General features: G+C 41.3%; 1 protein-coding gene across 4 annotated transcripts in view; it reads left to right on the top strand.

Annotated features, from left to right (window-relative positions):
• The window catches only part of UGT8 (UDP glycosyltransferase 8), a 51,825-nt gene that overhangs the window by 26,196 nt on the left and 7,415 nt on the right, over nucleotides 1-18,214 (top strand). For all 4 annotated transcript variants that reach the window (XM_080373710.1, XM_080373712.1, XM_080373713.1 and 1 more), the window contains exons 3-5: nucleotides 13,346-13,488; nucleotides 16,061-16,137; nucleotides 17,618-17,837. In XM_080373710.1, coding sequence (XP_080229836.1) covers nucleotides 13,346-13,488; nucleotides 16,061-16,137; nucleotides 17,618-17,837 — 440 coding nt within the window. The remainder of the gene's footprint in view (nucleotides 1-13,345; nucleotides 13,489-16,060; nucleotides 16,138-17,617; nucleotides 17,838-18,214) is intronic.

Here is an 18,214-nt window from a genome sequence, read left to right as displayed (position 1 = left end):
GCTGGGGAGGCAAAAAGTCTTTCAAGGTTGATAGAGATTATGGGGCACTGCAAATTCCGTACAGAACCATATGATCATGTATTTTGTCTCTGAAATAGTATTTCCACATAAAGCTCACCCCCACACCCCTAACAATTAATCTTTTGCTACACAGGTAAGTGTTGCCTGAGCTCTCCAGATACCCAGTCATAAAACTGCTGTATTCTCCAGTCTCAGATGTTCCAGTCTGGCTAGGTTGACAAACCGTGTCTATTCCTGCTATACTGCTGCATTTAAAATTTGGGAAGACTCAGCATCTACCTGTGTGGTGTAAGACACAGGGAAAAAAAGGATGAGGGGCTGATTTCAGAAGTCGGTGAAGTATCTCCAGTAAAATGTGTTCAGGAAGGCAGGTCCCCTAAGTATACATGCGAAATGTAAGCTGGCATCCAGTGATCTGATGAAGGAACAGAAAACCTCTACAGCAAGCCTGTGCTGTCCATCAAAAAGCAAGTTTACTTGCTTCATGGATAGTAGTACGACGTGGTTGTTTCTTCAGCTCAAATGAATGTGTGTACTGGGAATGGAAAAGGCAAGGTTCACACCTTGGATGTTGCATAGGTCAATTTATGTAAGTTAAAAGCAACAAGTTATTTTACTCCATTTACAAAAAAAAATCAATCTGGATAATATAAACTACTATTATAAACAGGTTTTCTGTTTTTAAGTATTCTAATTCATGATTTTCATATTGCAGTGCACTAATCAACAAGATTTACTCACTTCTGTAATGTGCAGTGCTTTAACTGTGTCATTTGCAAGTTTTTGATTGACCTGTATGTACGACAAATGAGCTAGTGTTTTTTCCTCATGATCTACTTCTTTAGCATCCTGTAGGATAAATTCTAACATTATGTAGGGAAACAGAAGATGGGAATTATTTCTGGAGGCATACTTTTTTCTGTAGTATTTGGAATGTGCTTGAGTTTGAACACCATGTTTGTATAATCTGGGACATGTTCAAAGCTGTCGTTTAAGAGCAGCAACCCTAATTATTATTATTGACTTAAAAAATAATCTTTGTAATCAAGCCAACTTCTTTTTTCAGATGTGCTAGTTGCTTTAAGGTTATTTAAGTGGACAGCTTGTGTTCGGCTAATAATCTGCTTGGGCATTTGTATATCCTGTGGCTGGGTTAGTCTTAGATGGTACCAGTTGTTTGGGGTGCTGAGGCGTCTGGCTGGGGCCTCCAGGAGAGGATGGAGGTTTCTGAGGAAGAACCAAACATGATGGGTGGGGAGAAGGTACAGTTCCATACCTGAGTCCCTGCCCCAGTGTTAGTGCCTGAGAGCAGTAGGTGGTATGTAATCTCTTCCACAGTGTGGCTTCAAGCGCCTCTTACGTGACCTTTTGAAGAGCTCTGGGAAAACTAGTAATGGATCTTCAGCTTCTCTGCCTAAAAAAGCATCTCTCTTCCAAATGATACCATTCCTGCTAAAAGCGTGCCTTCAAGGGAATTGTAGTTTCAGGGAGTCAGTTTATGTTTGGCTGAAAGCTGGTGTACAGGAATTTCTTCAGTGCCCAGGTTCAGTGGATGTACTTTACAGATGACTTGAAGTAAAGTCTTCTTTCGTGTCCTGACGGTGAGCTGCTTGTAGGTCACAACAGCACCTTGAGCAGCAGTTCTGTTAACAGTGTTGTTCTAATGATTTTACTTGTTTAAAACTGCTGAGTTTTAAAAACAGTTTTTTAAAAATAATTACTTTTTTTAATGCAGCCACACACCTTTGTAATTGGGTATTAACCTTTGCCTGCTGTTTTGCTGCCAGTTGTAGCTCTCCTGCATCTCCCCAGGTGTTCCCGGGCTGTGTGCAGCATGCCTGGGGGATGCTGCAGGGCAGCATGCTGTGTCAGTCAGGTAACCCTGGTCTGGGGGAGCTGGGGGCAGGATAACTGGTAGCTGCTGTGGGTATTCATCCTGCATAATGCTGTGCCGCCTGTGCGGGCAGCCCTGCCTGTGCCTGGACCCGGCCTCCCATAAGAGGGGAGAACAGGGTATTGCCCAGCGAGTGCCACTGTCATGCTTGATCTCTCTTCATGCGTTCTGCACAGAGGCAAGGGGGGACACAAGTAGATGGGGCCCTCCTAAGAGTTTCTGAATGCAGTTCAGGTCACCCCATCCAAGTGGAGGAGCAGAAGAGGAGATTAGGGAGGTCTTATTGAAGGATGTGAGATCTTATCACAGGCTCAGAAGCCAGCTGATCTTAACCTTGTTTTTAAAGAAGGGGTGATGACTGATGTCCTGTTTAAAATAGATAAATATTATATTAAAATATATATGTGTGTGTATATATATGCACATGTGTATATAACTATTTTCAAAAAAGAGAGAAGGAAGGAGGTAAGTTCCAGGGAGAAAGGAAGGCTATTTAATCTGAAGAGGAAATGAAGAAGAACTTACCATTATTAAATCAATGCTGCAGTTTAGAATTAGATCTCCTACCATCTACAGAGCACAGGTCTTTTACTGGAACGAAGAAAGACAAAATTTCCCACCTAATTTAGTTCATAATGTGGATTTATGAATGGGGCAGTGTGTCAGTGTCTTTAAAGGCAGGCGATCTGGACTTAAAATTCAGCTTCTTCTCAATTGTCGTCTTACTGTATTTGCTGCAGTTCAATTTGACCCGATGTTCTATAGATGGAGTGGGTAAAAACAATCTCCATACTTCTTAACTGTTACTTGTACAGCTTTTCCACTACATATGCAGCTACTGAAATTGCGGAAGGATTGGCAAAACCTTGGTTTGCATTTACATGTAATAATCTTAAAACGATTTTGTGTATGCTTGCAAGTTAATAAGACAGGACTTCATGCTTAGGAAAATAAAAAATACCTCCCCCCAAAAAATTCAACAGAATATAGTGTCAACAAGGTTTTTAATTTGAATCCTGGATTTGAAGATACCTCTGCTGCGCATGCTACGCTATGCAGTGATTTTAATAACCTCTCTTGAAGGGCAGGCTTCTTACTTTTGGACTACCTTCCATTCATTTGAAAGGCAAGGTTGCTTTCCCAGGGTGCTTGCCAAAGGTCCAGTGAGTAATGGATTTTTGATGTAAGGTGTTGCATCAGGGAAGTACTTGCACGGCGCTTTTCTGGTTGACCTCTAGTTTTAGGTAGACTGTGTTCTCGGAGGCTTCATTGGATATGCCTGTAACTCTAGAGAGGGCTGAGGTAGGGGAGAAAAGACAAGGGCTTGTGGGACTGTATTTCTTGCCCGTGTTTTTGAGTCTGAATTACACTCCTCTTTGAAGTTAAATGGACTTAAACATTTTGTCAGAATTGGATGTTAAATGGGAAAAGGCTGTAGAGGTCAGGTATGAGAAAATGCAACATTTTAGACATTGAAAGCTTCATAAGGCTTTCAAGATACATTTTTTCCTCTCAATACATTTTGATAAGCCAAATATGCAGTATATATACACCAAATAATTAGTGAAGAACAGAAAATGAAAAAGTCTGTATTTTGACAGGGCTGAATCTGTCTAATATTCTTGAAGAAGCACTTTATCAACAGCATTGTTACATTAATACGTGATGACAGTGCACTTACTAGTGCTTGGGGTCCTAATAGAAAATATTTCAGATCTTAACAGTTTGTTTCCCAGCTGAGAGTGTTAGCGTGGCTTCAACCAGCAAGAAAATAGAGGAGTTTTTAAAAGCATACTCAGATTGTAGCATTAGGCTAATGTCTACAAAGTATTGTTTTTAGAATTATCTTATTGTATGCTAGTATGAACTATAAAATAAGAAGAAATAATATGAATATTAACTGTGTGGACTTCACGTATGGTAGATCTCATTAATAGAATGAGATTTATCAGCATCTTAATAGTATGTGGCACAGGTCAGCCAACTTCAGTGTATCTAAGGGAAGGCAATATAGAAACTTACTGAGACTTTACAAATACCCTACCTTTTCTGTTTCATTTTTAGAGGTTTCAATTGGACTTCAGGCAGCAGGATAAATGGAGAGGAGAGGGGGAGCGATGAGAAAAAATGTTTTAGTTATGAGTTTTCAGCAGAGAGGAGGCTGGTGGCTGACAGCAACGTGTACTCGAGGAAGGACAACAATTAACTTGCAGTTAATCCAGAGGGAAATGGTGGGGTGGGGAAGGATCTTGTCCTGGCTGGGAGCAGCGTGGCTGCTTTAATTGAATTGACTGAGCCTGATGATATGGAAAGGAACAAACCCTGATAAAATGGGATGAGCACATTTGCCTTGTGGCCATCGCTTATAAGAGGCAGGGATTTAGTTAGTGGAAAAATAACCTTCAGAGCGTGCCATACACGCCAGCCGATGCGGAGATGTTTGGCTGAGCCAGCAGAAAGCAGCTGGATGTGTTGAGTCAGGGAGGTGCAAGCCATCCTCTGCTCAGTGCAGTCAGGTATTTGCTGTGGTGTCCCATGGCCTTTGCTCGTTAGAGCAAATTAAAAAACACACCTATTTTTGGCTGTAAACTGATTTACGAATTCATGATAAGTAAATACAAACAGCATACTTTGCCTAAAGTGATGGTGTTTCTCTGGGTTTGATGTAGACTGAGATGTTACTTTTTAACTTTCCGATTATGTAATAGGACCCTGTTTGTTCAGTGATAGTAAAGGTTGTATAATGGCATCTATATGCCATTTAACCACCTGTGCTGAAGCGTTGGGTTTTTGGTAAAATCTGAAATTGGGTTAAAAATGGATTAATACAGCATTTGAATATTTCACGAGAGAAGTACTATTTAGAAGATGCCAGAAAAGTTAGGACACTGATAAAATGGCCTGTGTACCTTTCTGTCTATTTATCAGGGAGTATCTCCTTTCTAAAGATCACTTCATGTGGCTTCTAATTTATTTATTTTGAAATAGATCTGGTTTTGTCTACTCCGTGCAGGATTTTGTAGCAGAAGTTGCATAGTATGCCTGTGCTTTCCATTGGGGAATGGTGGTTTGCAACCATATTCAAAGAACAGACATTTGTGCTATTGCACATTTGAATTGAGCAGCTGAACAGGGAAAGCTTCGGATATTAAACCCGGTTATGTTTGTATTTGTGTACTTTGTTTATCTGAAACAAAGCTCAGTATTAGGCACCACTGGTTACTGCCAGCTGGGTCCTCACTCTATAGTCACAGCTGTGCATTTAGCATCTAAGCCTGCTAAGAATAGCTAATTAGAAAATCAAACAGAACAAAGCTCACATAGTAGGGTCGGCACAATAGCATTCCTGTCTGAGAATGGTAAAAAGATTTATTTCTTTTTTTTTTAACCCCACCCACCCACGCCCACCCCCGCCTATATATACAGCATAGATCAATAAGTGCTTATTCTCCTGATGCAAGCACAGGGAGAAGCTCAGTAAAAGACCAGTACATACTCAAAAACCTTCACTTTTCAGTAACGTAGTGTCACACAGAAATCGTTACTTCCAAGCAGCCAAACTTGGAAAGGAGAACAAGGCAAGGTCGTAGTGTCTGCTCCTGTGCAGAGCTCTCACTGCAATAAAATACTGCCCGTGTTGAAAAAGAAGCCTGCTTAGGCAGCCTGTGAACGGTGTGTATGATAAATGCCAGGCAGGGTTTGAAAAGCAAGCATGCAGCTTCTGAGAGGGGTGAAATGGCCACAAGGCAGGTGGGCTACCATGTGAAATCCCCCTGCCTGGGGAAGGAAGGGAATAGTGGCCTTCTGACTGCCTTTGCCTGGTCTTGTGCAGGTGCCATACCTCTCTGTGAGACGTAAGTGTGTTTAATTATCACTTACTAAAAGGGTGTAGAAAGCACATCATGATGCGCAGTAAGGTCAAAGATGGATCGGTACCTCCTTTGGGACTTAAGTGTGCCAGGATCAGTCAGTCAACAGAAGTGAAACTAGATAGTTGAATGAACAGGTAGGGAGCTTCAAAAGGAAGTTTGTAATTTCAGTCCCTTCTACTGTTTTGCTCAAAGAACATGCATTTGCACAGGAGTTAGCATGAAAACAGGCAGAGGCCTGACAGGGTTTGGCACAGCGTTGTAATTGGGGCTCCCTTAAGCATTTCATACCTTAGCATGCATTGATTTTAAAATCATTTAACTCAAGTGAAAACAGTAATTAACGTATGTATTAGATGATATTTTACTGGGACTGTATATAAAGCTATAATTAGATGAAACTGAAAATTCAGTTAGAAAATGTGGTTCAAAATGTAGTTCAGGAACTGAATGTGTGCTGTACTAGGCTTGACAGTTTTTCTGTCTTTCACGTCGTCTAAACTCATCTGGGGCTGTGCTGTGCCTGGTGAGGAGATGGGGGTGGGCAAGAAGAGGTGTGATGTGTCTAGTGGTAGGTGCTCGGATTTGTTGGGCGAGCCTCTCTACCTACTGTTGAGAGAGCATGGAGAAAACAGCCTCCCTCACTCAAGTCATTGTTGCAAATACCTCTTCAATCCCAGACTTTTCAGCTGTATTAAAGTGTCTTATAATTTCTGCAAAATCCCGTTATGCACCTGTGCATCCAGCTTAATACTTCATTAATGTCAGCTTTGTTTTGGTGTGAACCTACCAAGAAGAATTAAATCTTTAATGCTTCTTCAGCTGCAAGTTATGTGAATGCACGATTTAAGTTTTTTTCAGAAGTTCTATTGGAAATTTTGCTTTCAATTTCATCAAGCTTTGGGGGTTATAAGTGTTTGAGGCTTCCTAGTTTGGAAGGGGAAAGCCAGGTCTCTGTTTCTAGGCTGCTGGTCGTTTTGTCAAGTTTGCAGAGTAGCCTCAGCGAAGCAGTGTTGTCTGCTGGCTATGCTAGGACTTGAAGTAATTGAGGCAAGAGTTTTTCCTCCTGTACCACAAAACCTGAAAATAATTGTATCTTGAGGAGGGCAGGAGTCATTGGGTGCTCTGCTACAGTCACTGAAAGAGGTAACAATTTAAAGAAGTGCTTGTCTTCACAATGTATGTATAGAGTTTGAATTAACTGCAAAAGTCAAAGGTTCTTCCTTCTGTGTTCAGTTGAAGTTCAAGGAGTAGTTTGAGGAAGGCTCAATAATGCAGCTCAGAATTTAATAACCCCCCTCCTCAGACCTTTACTGTTGGTTTAGCAAAAGTTGTAATTTCAAATGTGAAGTATCCTTTCCTTATGTTAAAAAAAAATGCACTGAATTTACCTGAACGTCATTTAAACCAGGCTGCAAGCAAGGAGCTGTAAAATGCTGCCCAAACAGGGAATACCGCTTTTAATGAAGGCAGCTCTGACTCATCCTGACTCCGTGCATTTTCATATGGTGCATAATTTGATCGGAAAGACTAAATGTGCCGGAGGTCAAAAGTGTAAGTGGATTTAAGAAAATGGGGTGAATTCATAGGGAATGAGCCTAGGTGTCTGCGAAGTTTTTTAACATACGGTGTTGGAGCGCAGGTTTCACTGAGAATGGTCTTGGCAGGGGCGTTAGGGCTTAATGAATGGAAAGTCAGGCAGGAAGGTGACTAAAGCCTGTAGTGGCTAGATATGCAGAAATTGTAGGCAAACAAAATTGTGGCATTGGTTTGTTCTCTTTCATGATTCAGATTTTGTGAGACTCGCTCAAAGCTTGTATTTTTGCACTGCTTGTACTGCATCAGTTACTGCCGTGCACCTCCTAAAGTAAATGTTAGGAATGTGTGTGTGCCAATGAGGTGACGTACATAGCCATAGTAATAATGCTGATGAAGTATTTAGTCTCTTTCCTGTGCCAGGATCGTAGCCTGCTTTTTATCTATTCTATCATTTCTATATCTTGTACGCCACACAAAGAACAGGGAAAGTACAAGGAAATAGTGAGCCTTTGTACTGTGGCCTGGCTAATTGTACCAGGACGTTCAGATCTGTCCTGCAACCGAAGACCTGTGAATGTTGTTCGCTTGGGATTCAGTTTCACTAGATCTTCAGTTTAGAAAGTTTGTACTGAAAAGCTGTCAGGAGAAATAACTATAAGAAGTTGAAGGAGCCTGAGAATAAAAGACTCCTGCAGGTCACGAACTTGGGGAGCTCTACAAGGAGTCCCCCCTTCTTCATTTCCTGATTTTTACCCAACTCTTGCATTTTTAGCAATGCATAGTGATCCCATTTAATTAAGACTGTGTTATGCCAGGAATTACACAGATGTATACAAGCAGAACCCTTGTCCTGACAAGTCTGTAGTTAGTTTTCTACAGTCCGTGCATGGTACTGATCTCCAGCACCCCTCTGGGGAAGCAGATTGAAAGGGGCCTGCAGATCAGAAGGCGGGCAAGCAAGCTATCAGCACGATGTAAAGCTTGAGTAAAATTAAGACAAATTTGAGGCAGGGAAGGAGGACAGAACCTTTCAGTTGATGTCAAAATACAGCAAGCTGAGTTGAAACTCTTCTGGATCTTCTCAAGGTTGTCACAGAACAGTTTTGGCTGTGACTGTGTGAGGAATTGGAATCATATTCTTTCTGATTTAGCATCCTAAAAGAAACCCAGAGGACAATTTCAAGTTCCATTGCTTCTGATTTGGGTTGGCCAGGCATCATCCAGCTCTGGTCTGGAAGCCCTTGGCAGCCATGTAGGCTGTTCTGTCTGAGCTAAGACCCTGCCGGTTGCACTTGTGTTAATCATTATGTACCTGTTGGATTGGAGCTGATTTCCACCTGACCAACTCTAAGCATGGCAAACCTCACTGCACTTAACGTTTTCTTGTATGCACCTCTCTGTAGGGGAAGCGTGCCTGATTTCTGAAATTAATTAGAATCTTACCATGCAAACTTCTGTTGCTTGGATCCCAGTTTGAGAGCTTGCAAGGGTGCATTTGTGTATTGCTGCACTTGGTGTGTCAGGAGAGGGAAAACTCAGATAACAGGCTTCAGCTTATGCAAAATAAAACAGTTTGTATTCCACTGATTTTGATATTTTTATGTAATCCCGATTAATATGGCAAACAAATTACATCTTTTGAGCCTGATGGCAAGGATAGTCTTACTTGTCAAGATTTTAAGTTGTCCTTTGTATGTGCTTATGTTCCACTGAAGCAGTGGGATTACCTTCAAAGGGAGGGTTACAAAGGTTTGGTTATGAAATCAGCTATAGTAACAGAAAGCAGGTTGCTTTGCTATTGCACAACAATAAAATGCAAAAGCCTGTTTGTAGGGTGACTCTTAATTCCATGGTACCTAGTAAAGTTCCTTTCTTTTTTTTTTTTTCTCCTTCTACATAAAATTCTAAGTACATGATAGCTATTTGTTGTATACATGGGGATTTTTTAATGCTATTTTAGAAATTCCATTACAAGGAAATATTTTGTACTTCCTCTATATTTACTTAATGATGTGTAATTCATACTATGTGAATACACTGGAGCTATGAAGTCTTGAAGATTTTCTGATTAAGCACAGAGGAGCAGTAGCCTTGGGAGCCATTCCTGAGCTAGAACAGACTGATCTCTCGCAGCAGAAACCTGTGTGACCAAGAATAAGTAGTCACAGGTAGGAATTTGCAGTGCTGAATGAGAAATGTTTGATCCATGGTGCCAGCTATTCTGGTTTTGTGCTTATTAAAAGCAAACATGCCTCCAGCTGGACTTTGTGCCACTGACCACAACTGTTTGGGCCCTGCAGTTCAACCAGTTTTCAGTCCCACCTCGCTGTCTATTTGTGTAGCCAGTACATCAGTTTGTGAAGCTATGGTGAGAGGCAGTGCTGGAAGCAGTACTCAGGCCAATGTACGTAACCCCCACTGCCGCACCTCATTCACTGAGCCAGTTTTCTCAATGTAGAAGGCTGTTGGGTTGACCAAGCTGATTTTTCCTCCATAAATCCGTGCTGACTGCTCCATTCATGCTGTCCTTGATGTTTGGAAATGACCTCCAGGATTATTTGCTCCATTGCCTTCCAGGGATCACGGTGAGGCTGAGCAGCCCATTCTCTGGATCGATCCTCCCTCATGAAAATGCAAGTGATGTTATCTTATTTTTCTTGGGTTTTCTCCTTTTTTCTTTTTTTTTTTTCTTTCTTTTTTCTCCCAGTCTGCGAGAATCTCCTGCAATTGCATGAACCTTTCAGACATATTTGAGTGGTCTTGTAGTGATGTTGGCCAGCTCCTGGATGCCTGCTGGCACTTCTGGCTGCATTGTATCAGGTCCCATATACTTGTGTGTGGTCACTTCATTTAAAAGTAGCCTAGCCTGATTTTCCACTGAAGGTAGTTAGATATTCCTTGCTCCAGATTTTCTCTCTGGTCTGAGGGACCTGGGATTGCTGAAGGCCAGCCTTACTGGTAAAGGATGAGATGAAGAAAGTGTGAAGAACCTTGGCCTTTACCGTATTATTTTTGTCATCAGGTCACTTGTCCCATTTAGCAGTGGGGTCATGCTTCCCCTGACCTTCCTTTTGCTGCTGATGCCCTTCATGTCCCTTACCAGATTCTGTACCTGGGCTTTGGCTTTCTAAACCCCATCCCTGCAAGCTCAGGCAGTGCCCGTATATTCCCCCTCCTCCCCCTTCAGGCCACCTCTCCCTGTTTCTACCTCATGTATGCTTCCTTTTTACATCTGAGTCTTGCCGTGACTCCTTTATTCATCCTCCTGCCACATGTGCTGCCACCTTTATTAGCATGGACCATGCTTGGGCTTGGAGGAGGTGGTGCTTATATCAGCTAGGACTCGTGAACCCCTCTTCTCTCCAGGGCTGTATCCCAAGGCATTTTTCCAAGCAGGTCTCTGAAGAGGCCAGAGTCAGTTCTCTCGGGGTCCAGGAGATGCTGTTATCTTCCTTGTCCTTTCAGTATCCTGAACTCCTTCATTTTATGGTCGCTGTGGCTAAGGCTCCCCTGACCTTTGCACTCCAGGTAGGGTCTTCCTTGTTTGTGTCTGTGAGGTCCAGCAGAGTGTCTCCTCTTGTTGACTTGTGGAGCACCTGTGTCATGCATGGAGTTGTCATCAGGAAGGCACCCTAGAAACTTCCAGTAGGTATCAGGGTTGGTGAGTGACCTATGAAGACCAGAGCCTGCGAATGCTGGGCTTCTTCCAGTTGTCTGAAGAAAACCACTTTGTAACAGATGAGTTCAGCTCCCAGGATATAACTTGATGGAATGTCACAAATGGGCAGAGAGCTGTCTCTTACAGCTTGGTACTTGATTGCTTTTCAGAATGGTTTGTCCTAGAGCCCCCAAAAGGTTATTTTCTATTTGGCTTTAAACAACAGATAGGAAATGGTTCAAGATGTAACTAGTTGAACCACTAAGTAAAAGTGACTATAATATAATTACATTTGCAGCATGCCCTAGGTCCTCAGTAAAATTCAAGTACAAACTTTAAACAAATCACAAAACCACTTGGAAACTTTCATGTCAGCCCATAATAAATGATTCTGCTTCAGGGCAGGTCACAGACACTTCCTCTCCTTTTCCTTCTTCCTCCTGCCTCCACAGGTGCAGGGGGAAAAAATACGGAAAAGTGCACTGGGAAAGGATGAAGGAAAATGAAATGGTGTGGATTCTAGAGGAAATGGAATCCCCTTTTCACTGTATAGCAGAGACTCATGTACAACCCCCAGTGTAATGTGCAGATCTTGGGTATGCCTGCTGGTTTTTGTGGTAGCTTTTGTGGTTCTGTGCTCAGATACAGTAGCACAGCATTACTCCATTGCTCTCTGGCCTGCTATTTATTATCAGGACAAGAAGTGCATTGTGAACAGGGCTTTTAATTTTCTTTTTACTCATTTCCTGTTGCCGTACTGGTGTTGAACTGGCTTACGTTTAAATTTGGTGAGACCAGAATTAAACCATATCCTGGAAAACAGAAGATAGTTTTGGGCAGACTGATCACACCTGTATTTCAGTGACACAGGTTTTTTTTTAGTTCCCCCTGCCAACAGTTGCATTGGAAAAGCTAGAATTTAAATCTGTGTTTTCAACAGGAAAGGGGACACTGAGGCTTTTACTTTTTTTTTCCCCATCGTTTTTCCAGCCCTGAAGCCAAATAGTGTTGTTCTTGTGGCTGAGACTTGTTTAGCTGGCAGCTGTGCTCGCTGTCTTATGCTGGGACGGTTTTTCCTCTGGCCCTGCCGAGCCCCTTCTGTCCTGGTGGCAGTTGGTAGTGGCATCTGCTGGCTTGCCTTGTCATCAGTGACACAAACCCTGTATCCACCAATGCATCCCTCAGCGTTTGCGTGTTGCAGTCTCCTTTGCAACTTAACTGTGACTTGCCCAGTTACCTGTAGCTAGACCCAAGGCACTGAGGTGTGCAATGCAATGAAACCCTGGACCAGCCGTGGTTGTGCATTGGGTGCTCCTAGCAGTGACCACGTGTCAGCTGAGCATCTCTTGGTGAGAGCCCCAAAGCCCTGTGCAGCTGAAGGTAGCGACCCGACTCTGCTGCAGAAGGAAGAGTCACGGGGTGCCCTGCTGTAAAAGCTGCTGTAAAAGCTGCTGCCTCTGAACTTGAATCTTACGGTGTGACCATTGGGTTACCCCCAGGAGGCTGATGCTGGCTCTGCTTTCAGAGCATGCAGGACTGCAGATCTCTGCTTTTGGCTTTGTTGCCTTCCTTGCCGAAGTTGAGGCAGCCCTTGAATCAAGAGGGTCAGCAAAAATTGTGTTGCAAGAGACTCAATTTCAGAGTAATGACAAGAGGAGGATGAGCGTAAGGATGTAAAGGGCTTTGGCCTTTATTATATTCAATATACACAAGTTTAACACTGCGGAAGAGGCAGTCAGTTAGGTCTAAGTAAGTTAAAGTATGTAAGTCTAAGAAAGAAGGGCATTCACCCTGTACTTGCTGTGCAGATGCAGTATTCGTTACTACTTGAAATATTGGAGCAGTGGAAACCGAAGGTGTTTTTTTAAGCTCTGTCTTCTTTCAAGTTGTGTTTATTATTTTGTATAAATGAAAGAAGACCAGCTCCTTTGAGGCTCTGTCACTTCCTTTAAGGCTAGAAATCGCAGTTAAGTCCCAGACTTCATTAGTGTATTTCCTGTGCTGTGTGTCCAGGCTGATGCTACAAGATAGATCTGTTCATATTTTGATGCGTTAAAATATAATGTGTTAACTTGCGAATGTGTCAACTGATCAGTTAAGAAAAGACAAATTATCGAATGAAACTGGTTGTTAATATGGAAGCTAAATGAAACCTGGAGGAATTGCGCTGTCCATAGCCTGTACCGTAGATTCTGAAGTACTGAGTCATTATACTTGCTGATTTCTAAAATGTTTGTGACTTTTGAAACTTGCCTTGTGAAGTAACATGAACAGACAATTGTTCTTCCAAAGCCACGTGTATTTCATGTTTCTGTGGTTTACTTACGCTTCTACCGTGCTCAGTATAAATTTTCACTTCAACAGGACCTCCAGACGTGGGTGAATGGTGCTAATGAAAATGGTTTTGTCCTCGTCTCATTTGGAGCTGGAGTGAAGTACCTGTCAGAAGAGATAGCAAATAAGTTAGCACATGCCCTGGCAAGACTGCCTCAGAGAGTTATTTGGAGGTAAGTGCCATGACAGTTGTATGTGGGGTGACCTGAAACACTCTTTATTTCCTGTTGTGCCATCTTGATTTAGGGTTGCAGAAGCTGAAATTGAGACAGTCTGGGTGGCACAGGGGACTTGATTCTTTTGAAAGACGCTCTGTGTGGAAATGTTGCGGTCCCCTGCTATAAGAAGGATTTTGCAGCCTAATAAGTCATAGGTTATACTCCTGTGCGGACTTTATATCCTAGAAGGAATGGGGACAGTGAAGAGAGAGTCTGAGGTTACAACATTTGTGACATGCTGTCATCATTTCTGCTAAAGAAGCCACCCTGGGGAGCAAGAATGTCATCCTGCTAATTTAATCCTAAGCTTTCTTTATTCTTTCTCTTCCTTTTCCTTGCTTTTTTGGGCCTGTTCTTTTTTATCTGTAAACATAGACTTTCATAATTGTTCTTCTCGCTGGTCTTTTTTCTGTGAGAAATTGGAAGAAGAAAAATCTGCAGGAGTAAAAATCCAGTAATAAGCTTTCTCAGCTCTAAAAACATCTTGAGTAGTGCTCTCAACTTACTGTAAAAATCCAAGAACTGTTCAGTCAGCTCCGCTTCACATGGAGCATCGCTCTGTAACGTAATTCAGAAGAGTCTGTGTGAACCATTGGTTTCCATATAATAAATGTCATAAAATTTATGACAGCTGCGCTTCTGCAGTTGCCTTAGCAGTCTGTTTAGCAGCCCGTTCCCTGCCGTCTCTTAGGGACCGTTTTCACCGGTGTGTAACTGAAATAGTGAACCCCACTAATGAACAGGAAAATGGAAATTCTTCAGGCAATGGCACAGAACCTTTGGTAGTTGTAGTAAAGATCTCCTCAGTTTTTGTTTGTGTTAGAGCCGCTATAAGCTTCTTATGAAGCCTGTGACGCTATTAGTCCCAGTTGATCTTACTACTTTTCTTTTGTTTTATCCTTTTATCATGTTTTCCCTGGAATGTTTTTCTGTAGGAAATAACCCCTTTCTGTAGTACATAAATCAATTTTAATGGATTTTTCTTGCGGATAGCTTTTTTAATGCAAAAGCAACTAATTCAGTTGAAGCGTTCTGTTAAAATATTTCATTTTCCTCACTCACATTTCCTTACCAATGCTCTTTTTGGTTTGTTCTGTTTTTTGGTTTGTTCTGGTTTTATCTGCAATCTGTTACCTGCTGAATGACTTTTTGGATAAGGGAACCCACCTGCTGTTTCTTTCCATCACGAATTGTGGAATGGGAAGATGTCCCTGGGACTAGGTGTAAGACATAGTCTTTGGGAGAGCTGAGCAAGTGGCTTTCAGTCACCCCAGTGGGAATTTGAGATCCATAATTAAATACCAAATTATGAGTCCAGCTTTACTTTTCTTTATTGTTTTTTCACTTCATATCACTGATGGCCTGTGTTGGACACAGGTGGTTTTTATACTAAGACATTTCTGAATATGAGAAAGGTGGCAGTACTGTTTGGTAGTTTTATGTCACAATGCCAAATCAAGAAAATGTTTGTAGTTTTTTATGCTTGTAATTACGGAGTGCTAGTTAGAGCCAAAACAGTAGCGCAGTTTATTTACTTCTGTTTAACTTTGCATGAGTAACATAGGCTTTTTTCAACATACAGAACATACAAGCCAGTTGTAAAGATGTATGGCTTGCTTAATTGGGAATATGTAGGTGATTCTTTCTGAAGTTGCAGTTCTAATGCTTTCTAGTAACTAGAATATTTTTAAGTCATTTGATGGAGCTGTCACAAAACAGCTCTATCCTCTAGTAGTCACTGGTAATTTTTGCCCCTCTTTCTTTTCTGTTTACAATATAATTAACTTTCTGTATTAACTGTATATAACATTAATATGTAAATCAGTTTGTACTTTTAGTCTGTATTTTATGGGTTAAACTTTTCCAGCAACCCCCAGGTGAGTAAGATGTTGCCATTGGGTTTTAGGCAGTTGAGCAAGTAAGAAAAATACACTTGTCTTGCAGTCTGATCTCTATGAACTTTTCATCAATAGCTTCTTGCCTCATAAGCTGAGCTGTCAGCCTTTGTCTTCCTGGTATTAGTAATTTATTTCAAAATAAGATGGTGTCAATTATCAGGAGCTACAAGGAACTGGCTGGCTGAAAGGGAATGCCTTGTGTTGATGGTAGGGGTTATGATTTGTGTGCTGATAGGGTGTTCTTGGTGGAGTTAATTATCTAGGACCAGCCCAAGTTTTCAGTAAAGCAATGGACCTGGAATCACAGAGAAATTAAAGGAACACCTCATGCCAGTCACAGTGAAGAGTTACATACGTGCTTTGAGAAGGAGCTGCATTGCCATTGTGTTAATAGAAAACATTGTTTCAAGACAGATTGCAAGGAAAATGAATGAAGTTGGAAGTTACTAGCTATTTACAGCGTTTTGGTTGAGCCTATTTTGTTTTCTTTGGAATAGTGAGTAAACGTACCCCCATGTAACTGGAAATCTGGTTAGGGCTTGTGGATCATTTGGTTTGATTCCCTGGATTGAGTTTATTGATTTTGGAGGTCTTGATAACTCAGCTTCCAATTGATTTTATTGTTTTAGGTTTTCAGGAAACAAACCAAGGAATTTAGGCAACAATACGAAGCTTATAGAATGGTTGCCACAAAATGACCTCCTTGGTGAGTATCTATTCTGGTCATATATGGCTTATTCTCACTTGAGTTCGGGTTACTCATTCAACAATATACTACTGCATTAGCAGCCATAAAGCTAAGATAATTTCTGTAATGGAAGCCCTAGAACAAGGATATGGAATTCATCAGAATTTCAAGATGATGAAATCGAACACCTCCCTGATCTTAATTATCTTTCCCTGGTACTAACTTCATTTTTTCCTTAAGTTAATAGGGTGGAAGGACGTAGTTATTCCAAGGACCATTTCGCCTAATAAACAGGAAAAATTTGACAAGTGTCTTATATACCATGGAAGCTATGCTGTTTGAGGAAAAAATAATTATCAAAGATAAATAAGTAGGAATTTTCTTGAATCTGATATTTTAGGGAACTGATGACTGTAACTGTTAATTTCTCTGTTACAACAAAGCATGGTGTGGTGTTGACTGGCCTCTTCATGGAAGTGTCATAAAACTGAGTGTATGAAATTTGTTCAAATTGCATCAAAACGAGTCTTAGGGATCTGTATATATGTACATCTATTTTTCTCTGAAGAAAGCTCTAACAGAACTTGGGCACGTGTTGCAAGCTGATAATAACCTTTCTGTTTAACTAAGCTGAGGTACTCCAAGTTCTCAGGTGCAGAGATGAAACTTGATATTCTCCCATCTTTTGGTAAACACTATATGTTAGTCTATGTATTTTATTTTATTTTTTCCCCTTCCTTCCTTGTCGAAGGGTAGCTGAATGCATTGCACATCCGAGGGGCGACAGAATGTTTAAGGTCATCTCTGGGATACCTGGGTGTTTGTGTGTTTGCCAAACAGCTCTAGTGCATGATGGGCGCCGATGAATGCATTAAGCATGTGTGTGCATCAGTGTGTGTGCATGTCAGCTGGCGTATTTATCATAATGTAGTGATTAGGCAAATGACTTCTAAAGCAGGTAGATCTGTTTTGGTTACTAAATTGCTCTGAGGCAGTCTCGTTTTTCCATTACATGAGGTTATCATCATTGTCAGATCTTGTTAGCCTGGAGTAAGGCATGTGAAGCTTTAGAGAGAATGTAACGTCAGTTGTCCTGTCATTAAGTAGGTTGTATTTCATATGAATAATGAGGAAAAATGCTCTCTCCCTGGCTCATTTGTGTTGCTAAACTGGTTGTAGTCACCATCTGCAGCTGCTTAGGAGTAAACAATGTATATTAATTATTCCATTTATAATTTTACACAACTCGTATACGTGAGAATTTTCTTTGCATTGGTCATTCCCTCTCTCTTAGTGTATAAGGAAATAATCTAATACATGTGAAATTTCAGCGGAGTGGTTTGAGAAGAACTTCAAAACCAGTGGCATTCATTTTTGCCTTCCTGAATTGCAGCCGTAGAAACATGGTGACAAATGTGTAGTACCCAGTTGCCTCAATAACTTTACATTAAGGAAATACAAATATTTTTCTTAATCATCATGCCTCTTCTGTTTTCAGGTCACTCTAACATTAAGGCTTTTCTTAGTCACGGGGGTTTGAACAGCATTTTTGAGACCATGTACCATGGGGTCCCAGTGGTGGGGATTCCTCTTTTTGGAGATCATTATGATACTATGACTCGTGTGCAGGCCAAAGGCATGGGAATATTGCTGAACTGGAAGACCATCACTGAGAACGAATTGTATGAAGCCCTAGTAAAAGTTATAAATGATCCCAGGTATGGAATGAGTGATTGTTTCTTGCTTTTATTTTAAGTAATTGTGACAGATTAAGTATGCATATACAGAACCTTTGTGCAAGGGGAAAAAGAAAATGCATGCTGGAATTTATTGGTGTGTACAGTTGGGGCAAGTCTTTGGATGGTTGTCCCATCTCACAAGATTACTCAATTGATCAGTTTTCTGTGTAGTTGCTAAACTCATTGCTCAGTGTACCAAACCTCAATTTTCTCATTTGTTTTTTGTGACAGTTGCCATGTGAAGGGCAGAAAGGTTATAGAAACAAACCTGTACTGACATGTTCCTTGTTGCAGACCAAGGTCTCTTCTTGTGTCCTGATTACTTCATATTTAGCAGCGTCTGTTGTGCTGCTGAA

This window comes from Falco punctatus (assembly GCF_963210335.1).
Source record: "Falco punctatus genome assembly, chromosome: 1".
Taxonomy (NCBI): Eukaryota; Metazoa; Chordata; class Aves; order Falconiformes; family Falconidae; genus Falco; species Falco punctatus.
The sequence above is the reverse complement of the archived record's forward strand: the minus strand, read 5'-3'. Positions and strand labels throughout refer to the sequence as shown.